General features: G+C 36.6%; 2 protein-coding genes and 1 pseudogene across 2 annotated transcripts; 1 reads left to right on the forward strand and 2 right to left on the reverse strand.

Moving 5' to 3' along the window:
- The first annotated feature begins 1,354 nt into the window (after window positions 1-1,354).
- On the forward strand, window positions 1,355-2,823 carry LOC143620238 (feruloyl CoA ortho-hydroxylase F6H1-3 pseudogene; annotated as a pseudogene).
- A 1,215-nt stretch (window positions 2,824-4,038) lies between these two features.
- Window positions 4,039-7,679, reverse strand: LOC143620317 (glucan endo-1,3-beta-glucosidase 4-like). The gene is made up of 6 exons (XM_077092019.1): window positions 7,528-7,679; window positions 6,937-6,979; window positions 6,555-6,667; window positions 5,194-6,441; window positions 5,081-5,108; window positions 4,039-4,395 (listed from the first exon to the last, which is right to left on the reverse strand). Exons 3-6 carry the CDS (start codon window positions 6,616-6,618, stop codon window positions 4,263-4,265), a joined length of 1,473 nt encoding a protein of 490 aa, XP_076948134.1. The 5' UTR covers window positions 6,619-6,667; window positions 6,937-6,979; window positions 7,528-7,679; the 3' UTR covers window positions 4,039-4,262.
- Window positions 7,680-10,292: 2,613 nt separating this feature from the next.
- LOC143620239 (F-box protein At5g07610-like) lies at window positions 10,293-11,537 on the reverse strand. Its single transcript, XM_077091967.1, has one exon. The coding sequence runs from the start codon at window positions 11,535-11,537 to the stop codon at window positions 10,293-10,295; it is 1,245 nt and encodes a 414-aa protein (XP_076948082.1).
- Between the last annotated feature and the right edge of the window lie 1,930 nt (window positions 11,538-13,467).

The following is a 13,467-nucleotide window of genomic DNA, read 5'->3' on the forward strand; positions in this document are numbered from 1 at the left end:
GTCTTCATTTGTTCGTTTGGGCTTCATTTGCTCGTTTGAAAAGTGTCGTTCTGTTTTTATTGAGCGAGGCTTGTATCGACTCTGTGCTTTTGTTTTCACTGAACGGGGCTATTATGGTCTCGTGGGATGATTAAGGAGTTGAGTCTCTCATTAAAGTCTTCTTTACTCGTTGTGGTTATCATTTGTTCGTTTGTGCTTCCATTTGTTCGTTTGAAAAGTGTTACTTATGTTTTCACTAAACGGGGCTCGCGTCGACTCGTGGGCCTTTGTTGTCACCGAACGGGGTTATCATTGTCTCATTGTTTGATTAAGGGGGTGGGTCCCTCCTTTTAGTCTTCATTTACTCGTTCTGGTCATCATTTGTTCGTTTGGGATTCCATTTGTTCGTTTGAAAATTGTCGTTTTTGTTTTCACTGAACAGGGCTCGCTGCGACTCGTGGGCTTTGTTTTAACTGATCGGGGCTATCATGGTTTCATGGGATGATTAAGAAGGTGAGTCTCTCATTCTAGTCTTCTTTTTCTTGTCACGGTCTTCATTTGTTCGTTTGGGCTTCATTTGTTGGTTGACAAGTGTCGTTCTGTTCTTATTGAACGGGGCTCGTATCGATTCGTGTGCTTTTGTTTTCACTAAACGGGGCTACCATGGTCTCGTGGGATGATTAAGGAGCTGAGTCTCTCATTAAAGTCTTATTTACTCGTTGTATTTATCATTTGTTCGTTTGTGCTTCCATTTATTCGTTTGAAAAGTGTCGCTTATGTTTTCACTGAACGGGGCTCACATCGACTCATGGGCATTCGTTTGAAAAGTGTCTATATCATGGTCTCGTGGTTTGATTAAGGGGTCGGGTCCCTCCTTCTAGTCTTCATTTACTCGTTGAAATCAAAAGCACGCCAACTTACCCATGTTAAACTTGGAATCCTTGAACTATATCGCACCAAAAAAAAAAAACTCAAAGCTTTAATCTCACCAACCACATAATTCATCAAAGCCGGTTTCCTTTCAAAAACCAAAGAGTATCTTGTCCTCCAAAATACTTGCACTGGTTTCATCAATCCAATTAAATAACGTGAGCTTGAATAAGAAGAAATATTTGTATTTGTCTACCAGAAAGATTCCTTTTATTAAAAAAAATAAATAAATAAATAAATAAATAAAAAGGGTTCCTACATGCATTTCAAATGTTGAGGAGATTCTTCCCAAAGCTCTGTCCTCCATCAGTGGTCAACTTAATTCATAGTTTATCTATAACACATTAACCATGTCTTGAACCATCTACACACATCATATTATTCACATTAACCATGTCTTGAACCATCTACACACATCATATTATTCACATCTCTTGAACCATGCATGGCTCCATCGGATTCAACCAATAACGTCCCAGAACCACTCGATATCATCGATTTTGTGGTGAACCAAGGTCAAGGAGTGAAAGGCTTATCAGAACTGGGACTCGAGTCCGTACCAAGTCAATACATTCAACCTCCAGAAGAACGTTTTGATGCCAACATTGTTGAAGACTCAAGTCCCTACCAAGTCATTGATATGGATGACCCGGAAGTAGCTAAAGCGGCGTGTGATGCAGCACAAAAATGGGGTTTCTTTTAGATTGTAAACCATGGTGTTCCTATTCAAGTTCTTGAGGATGTCAAAGATGCAACTCACCAGTTTTTGGGTTGTCGGTAGAAGAAAAGCTGAAATACTCAGAAGGACGGTCAGTTACCAATAATATCAGTTATGGTACGAGCTTTACTCCAGGAGCCAAGAAACCTCTAGAGTGGAAGGATTATCTTAGCATCATTTTATGTGGCGTGACGAGGCTGCTTCCCTCTGGCCTCCCATTTGCGGGTAATTAGTGTTAGGTAAAATGAATAAGTAAAGCAAGAACACAAGATTTACGTGGTTTGGTCTACATCTCTATATATGTTTCCTCATCCATAGGCTACAACTAAGGTTTTTTTTATTATTGATAAATAACAACACAAAGACTACAATACACAAACTAAAATAGGTCCGAAAAGCCTTCAGCGTGCATACAAAAAATAAGCTGATATTTGGGTTCATATTTAAAGGCCACCTGTTTTTTTAAGGGTTCAACTGTAGCTTAATTTTCAAGGCTTGATAAAAAGAAGAGAATCACAACATTTAAAAAGGTTTATATTATGTAAAACTCACTTCAACTCTAATATGTATAATTGTGCGCCTTTTAGGAATTGTATCAAAAAAAATGTGCCATTGTATTACCATTTTATAGGTTCCTAAGAGAGGGGGGGGGGTGTTGAAATCCTTATCAAGAAGCTGTTTAAGATACTCATGAATGGACTAAAAGTAAAAGAGATCAATGAGAGCAAAGAATCGGTACTAATTATGTGGTCTAAAAGGCTTAAATTTAACTACTATCCAAAATGTTCTAACCCGGAGCTCGCTGTGGGTGTGGTGTGTCATTCAGACGCGAGCATACTAACAATACTACTTCAAGATGATGTTGGAGGGCTTTACGTGTGAAACCCGAATACCATGAAATGGATTCATGTCCCCCCTGTTGGCAGATATTTGGCGATCAATGTTGGAGATGCACTTCAAATAATAAGTAACGGAAAGTACGAAAGCGTTGAACATCGTGTAAGTGCTAATAGAAGCAGTAACAGTATTTCTGTCCCGATATTTGTGAGTCCGGGCATAATGACATTATTGAACCATTGCCAGAAGTTCTTAAAAGTGGAGAGATCAAAGCACTCTATAAGCATGAATCCTACTTGGATTATGTTAAGAGTCTCTTTAGAAAAGCATATGGATGGGAAATAGAAAAGGACTTGTAACTTGAAAACATTCGGTTAAGATCTCATGGGGTGGCTTGAAAGAGATCAAAGATAATAACTAAATAACTATTATCCTTGTCGGGTTTTTTTAAATGTTGTTATCCATTATCTTTTTTTTCCGAATTTGATTTGTTTTCGCATAAGTATTTGAATTCGAGTAAGAGTCATTGTGAGGATCTATATAAACCCGATAGCTCTTTGTTTTGATTATGTAATTCGTTTTTTCTAATTAATAAAAAAGAGTCGCATAACTTAGGAGTAGGTGGTTCATGACTTCATGTAGTCAATGAAGCCAAAGACTAGTTCAAAAAACATGATATTTTTATCTTTATTAAAGGAAAAATCACTGATTTAATCTGTTAAAATATTCTTTAAATATTTTTTTAATACCTTTACACGTGTTTTAGTGACTTGAAAAATGATCGCAATGGAACATGCAGCGATATTTAAGCTAGAAGACAAGGGCCAAGTGGTTAAGTTTTGTCATAAAAGTAGTTAATGTAAAATGATTCATATATTTTTGGTATGGTTGGCAATACAAGGATAAAGTTTGTTTGTTTATCATACACACAAGGATATTTAAATACTAAATGAGCCGATCGAGTCAAGTTTAAACTTGTAAAGTTACTCGCTTGAGCTTTTCTAGATTAAACTAGTCTAGATGCTCGACTCAACTTCCATGAATCATGATTATCATGCAGTGGCTCTATTTTGTCACCTAGAAAAACTGTTGAAAAGGTTATGTTAAACATGCCCTCACGCTATTATTTTTACTGAATGTAGCAACTCCCTCTAGACACATTCTCTCTCTATTTTACTTACTAAGGGATATGTTTACATTTGGTATGTTCAACCAATCCTTTCGGATGTATTAAAAAACAACCAGCACATATTAATTAATCAAAACCGAGTATTTAGTTTTAATAACCATCATCTAGCTGAAAGTTGTTGGCTATTTAAATAGCTGGGCTAAAGTAGGTTAGCGCCAAACCCTCGATTCGGTCTAAACACAACGAATTATTAGTTCGTTAAAGACGTGTCATTTTCTAGAACAAACAAGCTTACCAGGATTCATAATCTCTATATCAAACCAAACAAACTACATATTAATGACAAAAAATATACAACCAACTTAAAGAAATTAAGGAATTTATTTTAATTTAAAGGGATTCATACACAAGTACAACCAACCAACCAAACAAACCAATGGCTTGTACAAGCATATTCCCATAAATGACATCAACTCCAACCATAACCCTCAAAAACTTACATCATCAAAATGCAAAACCAACAAAAAATAGCCCAAGATTTGAAAATCACAGCCAAATCTTTACCAATTTTAATCTAGAATTCCTGTCTACTTTCGTGATATTCCAAACGCTTGGCATTATAAGGCGAAGACCACATACATCAGCTAGCTATACAATACTGCAAAAAATCTAGACAACCAACAATACAACCGCCGCCATAAGCAAAACCGAGATGTGGGGAAGTTGACCCGGAGATGCATTTCCGGGTGGCCCGTCTGGTCCCAATGCAGGTGTAACCGTTCCACTGATGCTCGAGTTTGTACTGTTTATGAATCGATTTACATGTCAGCACTCAAATAAAAAATGGAGATTTAATTATGATAGGAAAAAAAACCATATATATACATTCTATAATAATTCCTTGTCAAACACCTCAGGTTCATATCCAGCTTCCACTTATTTACCTAGGGGTGTGCATAGGTCGATTTGGGCTCAAACCAAACCAAACGCAAAAAACTTGGTTTTAAGTTTTTGGAACAGTTCGGTTTGGATTTTTCGGACCTAACGCAAAAAATAGTGAATTTGGACCAAAACTATTTTGTTACTTAATAATTAACTGATTATTATAGATTTGGGCAATAATATTTAGTTTACACTATTTGTTAAAAGCCTCTTATAAATTACTTAACGTTCAAAATTAAAAATATATATCCATAAATTCGGTTCGGTTCCATTTTTTTAGTTTTAATTACATGCAAAACTGAAAATTCATCTTTTACGAAAACATAAAACCAACCCGTCGATTTTTTTGGGTGGGTTCGGTTTGTTTTTTAGGGTTTTTCGGTTACGAATCAGTTTTATTGGTTAGTGTAAACCTTTTACCTGCCCGGTAAAAGTTGGTTTTACATGGCCCCACCGGCTAGCAGGGTATTGGTGCCTGGTGGGGCATGTTAACAAGTTCTCATAGTTACCAAAAAAAAATGTGTTCTATAAGTTCACATTGTTACCTTCCTGTAAATATGCATGACCCGTTACCTACAAAATAACAATGCACACAAAATAATTAAAATCATTTTTGACAACTTACGAAATGATTAAAAAAAAGGCAGGTTACACGTACTGGGGTCATCCGTTGTCAATAAAGCAGTGCCACCAAAGTCGCATGTTCCACCGACGCTCCGCATTTTCTGATAATAATCATTATAAGCAAATGAAGCATGGTTTTCTATCGTATCAGGCATATAACACGGCTGGCCAGACTGAATCGCACTACAATTAGCCTGGCCCGGCCCACAAGCCCAATTCAGCCCATCTTGCAAGCTACCAGTATCAGCTCCTTTCTTAGCAACACAAAACCCACCAGAACCATTCACCGCTCCTTGGTCCGACGCACCCAAACTAAACGTATAAACCGAACTCCCATTGCTAAAATACACACCATAACTTTGTTCAGATAATGGGCCGGGCTTCTTATCTTCATTAAACAGCTCATAAATGAAGGTATTCATAGGTATCGCGGGCTGACTCGGCGGGCCCGACCCATTTAGAACCCGTTTAATTAAATTATTATTAAAAGTCTCGGCGTTTTCAACCGTGGCGTCACGTTCGCTTGCCCCACCGGCCCACGGCCACCCGGTTTCGGTTACAATGATTGGGATTACCGAAACGTTTAAAGCGGACATGGAGTTATAAGTAGCATCCACCATAGAATCAAACATGCTGTCATAGTGAAAGAGTGTGTTCGGGTCAACTATTTGTTTGACCGGAGGCAATGGTTGAAAAAGCGCGTACTCAATCGGAAATATACCATTACTTTGCACATAACCGTAGTACGAATAAGCGTTCAACATAAAAAAAGAATTTGTGGATTTTAAAAACTGAAGAACTTCTGATATTATGGAGTCCCATGAAGAATTGAAAGTGGAGTCTGATGGAGGGAACGGTTTCGGGATCAAATCCATCGAGAACGGGGTTGACACTTTGACTTGGGAATTAAGGTTTGAAGAAACTAAGGATTTGTGAAGGTTTTTCATGGCGGGAACTAAAACCGGGCCTGCGTGTGGGATAGTGGAAAGGACTTCACTGCCGACAGCAATGGCGGTGATGTTGGTGGAGGGCACAAAGGCTGCTATATTTTTGTTGACCCAAGCGGCGGCTGCAGCTGGTGACTGTCCGATTCGTAAAACCTCTTCATTTGTTACACTGACCATAACCTCGATTTCAGTGTCGGAAAGTGCACTAAGGAGGTGGTTATCGGCATCAAAAAGACGCACGTTGGTTATTTGGTGGGATCTAAGGATTGCCACCACTTGTTCCGGTGACGGTAGGTTTAAAAGATCGGTTCCGATGTTAATTCCCACATAAGCACCTGCAAGTTTAAGACTTTATTATGATTTATATAAATATTGACTGCATTGAGTTTAGTTTGACAATGACATGCAAGTCAAAGTCAATGGGAGTTATGAGAAAAGTTGGCATTACCTAATGCAACGGAACAACTTCCAAACATAAGCAGAAGATACCCAAACAACAGTTCACGCCTCATTGTTCGAAAACAGTTTGACCGGAACTTTGACCAAGAGTTTTCTTCGCTCCTAAAGTTCAAGAACAAAGGTCAAAATCTATATATTTGACTTTATTTAGCAAATAGAGGAAATGATTATGAATTGAAACATAAACTCAACAGAATTGGAAGATATTGGAGGTAAATCTTGAAACCTTTTGTGGCTAATGTACATTTAAATTAAGTTTAATTTAAGAACAATTTCAATAAAACCCTTAGCAACAATTACGCAAAATCGACACTCAAATTATGAATTCAACAGACAGCAGAATATGATTAGAAGCTAGGTTCAACCGTTACCTCGAAACGCCCGATTAAGCTCAAATATTTATTCAAACAACACCTGTAAATTGATTTCAGCAAGACCAAAGTCAACAAAATTCAAGATTTTAAGAAACTCACACACAAAACACAAAATACCCTGTCAAGCTCAAATCTTTTCCAACACAAAACATTGATTTCAGAAAGATTAAAGAAAACAAACTTCAAGATTTCAAGAAACCCACATTCCCAATTAAATTGGCAGACATTGACAGATTATTTCAATTTAAGAACAATTTCATAAACCCTAAGCAACAATTTAACAAAAAGTGAAGCTAAAATCACTTCAAATATCCAAAAAGAACAAAGCTTTTAGGGGTTTATGTCAATTTTGATAAATCAGTTCAATCATTACCTCAAAACACCTAATTAAGCACAAATCTTTATCCAAACAACACCTGCAAATTAACTTCAGCAAGATTAAACACAACAAAATTCAAGATTTCAAGAAACCCACAAAATACTCAATTGATCTCAAATCTTTATCCCCAATTAACTTCAGAAAGATTAAACACAACAAAATTCAAGATTTCAAGAACCCCACATTAAAAAAAAAAAAAAAAAGTTTACCAGTGCTCAAGAAAGTTGTACAGTACAAGTTGTTTGTCAGTAGCAACTTAAGAAGAAGATGAAATCTAAGAGAGGATCCAAAGGCACATTGAAAGGAAGCAGAGACAGAGAGAGTGAGAGCAAATAATATTTTGGAACTTTTCAGAAGAGGAAACTATGACAGCTGGTGTCCATTTATATATACCACCCTTCAATTTATTACATAATAATTGTCAATTATTTTCTAATTTATTAATCATCTTCATAAATGGGGATGTGTGTGTGTTCAGAGAAGAGATCTTGCTCCTTTGTTTTCAAATTTAATTTAATTTTATTTTTACTTTATTTTAACCGCAACTCACAGGTACAATACTCTAAACCAATATTTTCAAACCTGGTCTGAACGTAGACTCGGACGTCTTACCAGGTTAAAGGCCGGACCGACCCGGAAGGATGAACCGGTGTTTGACCCAGATGACATCATAAATAATTTACATATATAAATTATTCATATACATATAATAAATACCGTGTCTAACTTGTTAAAAACTTTAGTTTGAACTAATGATTTTGGATTAAAAAAAATAATTGCATACCATCAAACTGGTTCGAAAACTTAGCCCGTCTGGTATGTTTGTACTACGTGATAGTTTTTAAAAATAAAATCATACTATAAGTATAAACACATTTTTAATTATTTTTGGAATGCTTTTTAGTAAGATGGGTAATGTTTAAATGTTTTTCAAGGTAATTATTGAAAGGTTTAGAACAATTACAAATGGAATATATTTTTATGCGAATTTTCTACTAAACTGTGATTTATATATTTGTTTATTTGTAACATGATAAAAAAGCTATAGAAAAAGAAGAAAAGGGGGTTGAATAAAGGGGACCTTGAGAATCTTTGAAGTGTGAATGAGTCATTGTGTTCACCTAGTTAATAGTATCCACCTCTTTTCTATCCCGTCACCAACCCTATATATAACCTTAACAATTATGGATAATTAATATAAAAGAGAAAAAAAAAGAAGAATATAAGAATGATTTGTAGTCACACAACAAAAAAACTTTTAAAAAAAGTAAAAAAATCATAAAATTTAATAAAAAGACGGAAAAAGTAAAATCACAAAAATGTTTTCACCGTTTTCCTCATTCTCAAAAGTAAATAAATAAAAAAAACACAACTGTGAGTGAAAAATATAATTGTGTCTTTTTATTTATCATTGTGTTTTTTGTTTATTTTCGTCATTAATTGTGTTTTTTTCCTTAACATTGTGTCTTTTTTTATAAATCATCATCATCATCATCGTACTCAGTATATCCCACCAATAGCAATGCTATGGTAGGGTCTGAGTAGGGTAAGATGTAGACAGCCTTACCTCTATCCCATAGGGATAGAGAGGCTGCTTCCGGTGAGACCCCCGGCTCGATAGTAGTTTTGCATCAAGCCTTGGACATAAGGCACATAGCACTCAATCATCGGGACACCGGCTGATCGGTGCATGTGCCCTTGTCTTTCGGCTATCAACGTCACCACATGATGCCTGATTAACCTTCCGCCACTTTTAACGTTATTTTCACGAGATTAGTAAAATAACGTCAAAATTAGTGCAATTTTACTTTTGCCCACCCGAGGGTTCACACATATATACATTATATGCGCGCACCGCAAGCAGGGCGTTCTTTTTTTATAAATATTGTGCTATATTATTCAACATTGTGATATATTTTGTTTGGCATTGTGTTATATTTTAAGATTTATAGTGTCTATATTTCGTTATAAATGTGTCTTTTGTTAATTTTCGTCATTGTGTCTTTTCGTCAATTTTTTATTTTTTTTATTTTTTTGAACAGGAATGATTGTGAAAACATTTTAGTTACTTAAATTTTTTCATTTTAGTTACTTTATTGTAATCGTTTTATAGTAAATTATATAAAATTGATGATTGAGAAGAAAAAAAAAAAATTTAAGTTTATTGTTTTTTTTTTATTTATTTTTAAAGGGTTTTGATGTGGTGACAAATTCTTCTCACAGTTCTCATTTTTGTCTCCCTTTGCATTTTAACTTTACCCAACAATTATATGCATGTTGGTGAATAATCTTTATTTATAAAAAACTTAACTTTTTCTTTTGTATGAAAGAGTGTCAGATAGACAGAAATCAAAACAACGGAAAGGTTACTAACGATTGTTTCTATGCGCTTATTCATAAAATTTATGATATTTTAAGGCTAATGCGTAACGTTATTACACCTTATAATTATCTATTGGTTTTGATACGGTGTCCCACTTTACAAATGTGATTCTTCAATCAACATTGGTTGGCATCTATAAAACACATGTTTTATTCTAATTTCTAACTCATGATTCATGAAGGATTCACAATTAAGATCCTCAATAGTATGATCTATTGCCTGTTACATGCCATATTGTTATTTGAAGAGTCTACAAACTGATGATAATAAATTGTCACAACTGAGTCAAGAAAGTGTAGCTGCAAAAGTGTTAACACCTGCTTAGCAAAAGGACTATTGCTGGACATGTTACACTAACAAGTAACTATTGCTGTTAAAATAACCATCACAAACACTTGTAGCTGATGTTATATGTCATGTTGCTGCTCCTCAATCCAATGATGTCAAACAAGATTTATAAGTTATAATCTCAACCAGAGTCTTAAAAACCATAAAACAAAATAAAGCATTTCATCAAACACAAATCCAAGTCATTATTAAGTCATTATATCAAACACCTTAAATCCAAAAACTCACACACTTTGTAACTGGTTAGAATGAAGTTAAAGACTGGATATAACGATGAATTTTCCCGCGTTCAAATCTTACGATGTCATAGTCGGTGGTGGTCATATCAAATAACCACTTAACACTTTTATCCTTAAGATTGTACCTTACGATCGTCCTTGAAGTACTTGACACCAGGAATGTATCCTCTTCTTCTTCACCTCTAACAACATCAAGTATATTAAAACCGCCATAAGGGTCATACATGTTGCTCTGGATTCCGGGATAGCAATCCATATGATCACGGCCCACTTCGTACTTGACAAACCACCCTGAATGATCCCCTAACATCTCATACACAGTCAGGTGAAAACGGGATTCATGACATGTGACATTCACCAAATGCAGATGGCCTCGAGATTCCCCAAAGTATATAGGGGGCAAAGGTACTAATACGATCCTCAGCCGCGCCTGCACTGGCAACGGTATTGGCAACTTTTGCAGCTTTTCTACATTCAGATTGAAATAGAACAGACTTCCACCACACGGGTCCCAGTGAATCGCTCCATTCCAGTAAACTCCACTTCCGAAAGATACGTAATATCTTCTCTCAGGGAAATTAATGTTTAGAGCCTTCCATTCCTTTGTCTCAGAATAATATATTTTCATATGAAATGTATACTTATTACCAAGGATACAAACAACTTTGTAACGCGGACAAGTTGTAGGATGAAACGCGAGCCCCATGAACCGGATCATTTTACGAGCGTTGTCAACTCCGGGGACTGATGGGATAATCCCAAACTGTTTGGTGGTGGGATTGAGCACGTAGTACTCATCATTGCGTGTAAATCCTCGATCGCTACAACAAAGCAATAGTAAACCATTACAAGATTGCACGATTTTTATAATGTGGAGATCATGGCAGAAATTGAGATGACGGAAAGGAGGAGGACTTCGGTCTTCAGCATCAAACGGGACGTACTTTTTGTCCACAAAAAGACCAGGAGAGGTAGGAAGTTTGTTGTATCGTAGGGTGAAATGCCGATGACTTAAAAGCCAACGCCAGTGTTTAGATACAGATATGAACCACAGGATGGAGGTAACAGGGAGCTGAAGAAGAATTTCGGTTAAAATATCGTCATTGGAACTGATTAGTTCTGCGGACGAGTTCAACTGATGCTGCAGGTAGCAGTTTGTTAGGTTGTTTCGGGTTTTGGCTCTGGTATTTACCATGTTTGGCTGATTAATCACCTCGTTACTGACTTGTGCATCGTCTGGCGATCGCATTATGATCTAACAGTAAAATGGAAAACAGTTATAGATTGGAACAGAAGCATTTGAAAATGTACTAATAGAGAAACAAGCTGCATTTTGTGAACAGAATTATTATAAGCTTTAAGAGTAGTTTCTGTATTAAGACTACATTCCAGGTAAGAATTAAGTTTCTAAAATATGTTTTAGGCAATGTTTTATAAACACCGTTTCATACCGACTGGTAATACCAGTTAAACTAGCTACCTGAAAAAGCAATGTGATATGAACCACAGGATGGAGGTAACAGGGAGCTGAAGAAGAATTTCGGTTAAAATTAGAGATGGTCAAAAAAACCGGTTGGGGAACCGGTTTGCCGGTTTAAACCGGAAACCGGTTTTTACGAAAACCGGTTTTTTAAAAACCGGTTTGACCGGTTTACAAACCGCAGGTTCGTATTTCGGTTACAAGTTTTAGATCCAAAACCGGTTAACGAACCGGTTAATGAAAAAACCGGTTTTTTTTAATAACCGGTTATGGAAAAACCGGTTAACCGGTTTATTAAAAAACCGGTTTTTGACCGTTGTGGAAAAACCGGTTAACCGGTTTCTCCATAACCGGTTAACCGGTTAAAAACCGGTTTTTTAACGTTGAAAAACGGCTATATGCCCGTTTTTTTTTTTGACCGTTTTTTTTTTTTGACCGTTTTGCCCCCACAAACATCTATATATAGTTTAGGTTGGGTATTGGTTAGATCACACTCGATTATACAACTCCAAACGCTCTAAACGTTTATTTCATACGCGATTATTTTGTTATCTCACGCTCAATCATACCACATTACCACTCCATACGCTCTTATTTCGTAGTCGTTTATTTCATACTCGAGTATACCACTCTTATTTCGTAGTCGATTATCATGGCCTCCCAAAGTGCTGCTTCATCCGTCAACATGGGTGCCTCGAACACGGGAGAAACGGTCGTTCGGGTCATCCCCACGAAACGAAACCAAGATGTTTGGCAACATTTCGACCTATGCGAAATGTCTAACGGTAGCCAAAAAGCTCGATGCAAACATTGTTTGAAGTTTTATGGCAAAGATGCAAACTCCACTTTAAAAGCGCATGTACAAAGGCCCTTTTGCAAGGCCTTGAAGGACGAATCGGGAAGTAGTTCGCAGCCGGAGATGACGAATCAAGGAGCGGTGTTTACGTACGACCTTGAAGCGGTACGTCAAAAGTTTTCAAACTTTGTGATTCAACAAGGTCTTCCTTTCAACCACTTCGACAACCCTCAATTCACGGAGATGATGCAAAACTATGTTCAACCACGCTACCAACACGTAAGTCGTTCGACCCTTAAAATAGATTGTCTTAAAGCATGGAAAGACGCTAAATCCGAACTAATTTCATACTTTTCAAACTTACAAACTGGTGTAAACTTAACAACGGACGTGTGGTCGGCACCTCATGGTTCGCCCGACTCATACATTTGTGTGACGGCTCATTGGGTTGACCCCGAGTCGTGGCAAATGATGAAACGAACCGTTGCGTTTCTATTGTTTGATTACCCGCACACAGGTAGAAATATTTTTAAAATCTTGGATAAAGTCATTCGACAATACAAGATTGAACATAAAATCTTTTCAATTTCGTTTGATAACGCGTCCAACAATACGGCCGCGGTTGGCCATTTAAAATTAAAGTATAAACCTATTTGTGATGGAGCGTTTTTTCATAGCCGATGCATTGCACATATTATCAACTTGGCCGTGCAAGATGGGTTAAACGTGATCGAAACGCAAAGAAACAATTTTAAAAGAATGTTACGAGATGTTTTTAGCAACAATAAAACATTTTCAAGATACAAAAAATTTTGTGTAGAAGCTAATTGTCAATGGTTGGGGGCAAATTGGGATTGTCCAACAAGATGGAACTCGACTTGTAATATGTTTGAGAAAGCCATC

Source organism: Bidens hawaiensis, unplaced genomic scaffold (assembly GCF_021521415.1).
Source record: "Bidens hawaiensis isolate Kalapana, Puna unplaced genomic scaffold, B.hawaiensis_p1.1 tig00002553_1, whole genome shotgun sequence".
NCBI classification, from domain to species: Eukaryota; Viridiplantae; Streptophyta; class Magnoliopsida; order Asterales; family Asteraceae; genus Bidens; species Bidens hawaiensis.

What these genes read in the sequence shown, in the direction of transcription:
- LOC143620239 (XM_077091967.1), bottom strand. Translation starts at nt 11,537, where the DNA reads ATGCGATCGCCAGACGATGCACAAGTCAGTAACGAGGTGATTAATCAG.
- LOC143620317 (XM_077092019.1), bottom strand. Translation starts at nt 6,618, where the DNA reads ATGAGGCGTGAACTGTTGTTTGGGTATCTTCTGCTTATGTTTGGAAGT. An exon ending in AAGTTGTTCCGTTGCATTAG is followed by an intron (nt 6,442 to 6,554) that starts GTAATGCCAACT and finishes TTAAACTTGCAG; the next exon opens with GTGCTTATGTGGGAATTAAC. An exon ending in ATTGACAACGGATGACCCCA is followed by an intron (nt 5,109 to 5,193) that starts GTACGTGTAACC and finishes GTTATTTTGTAG; the next exon opens with GTAACGGGTCATGCATATTT.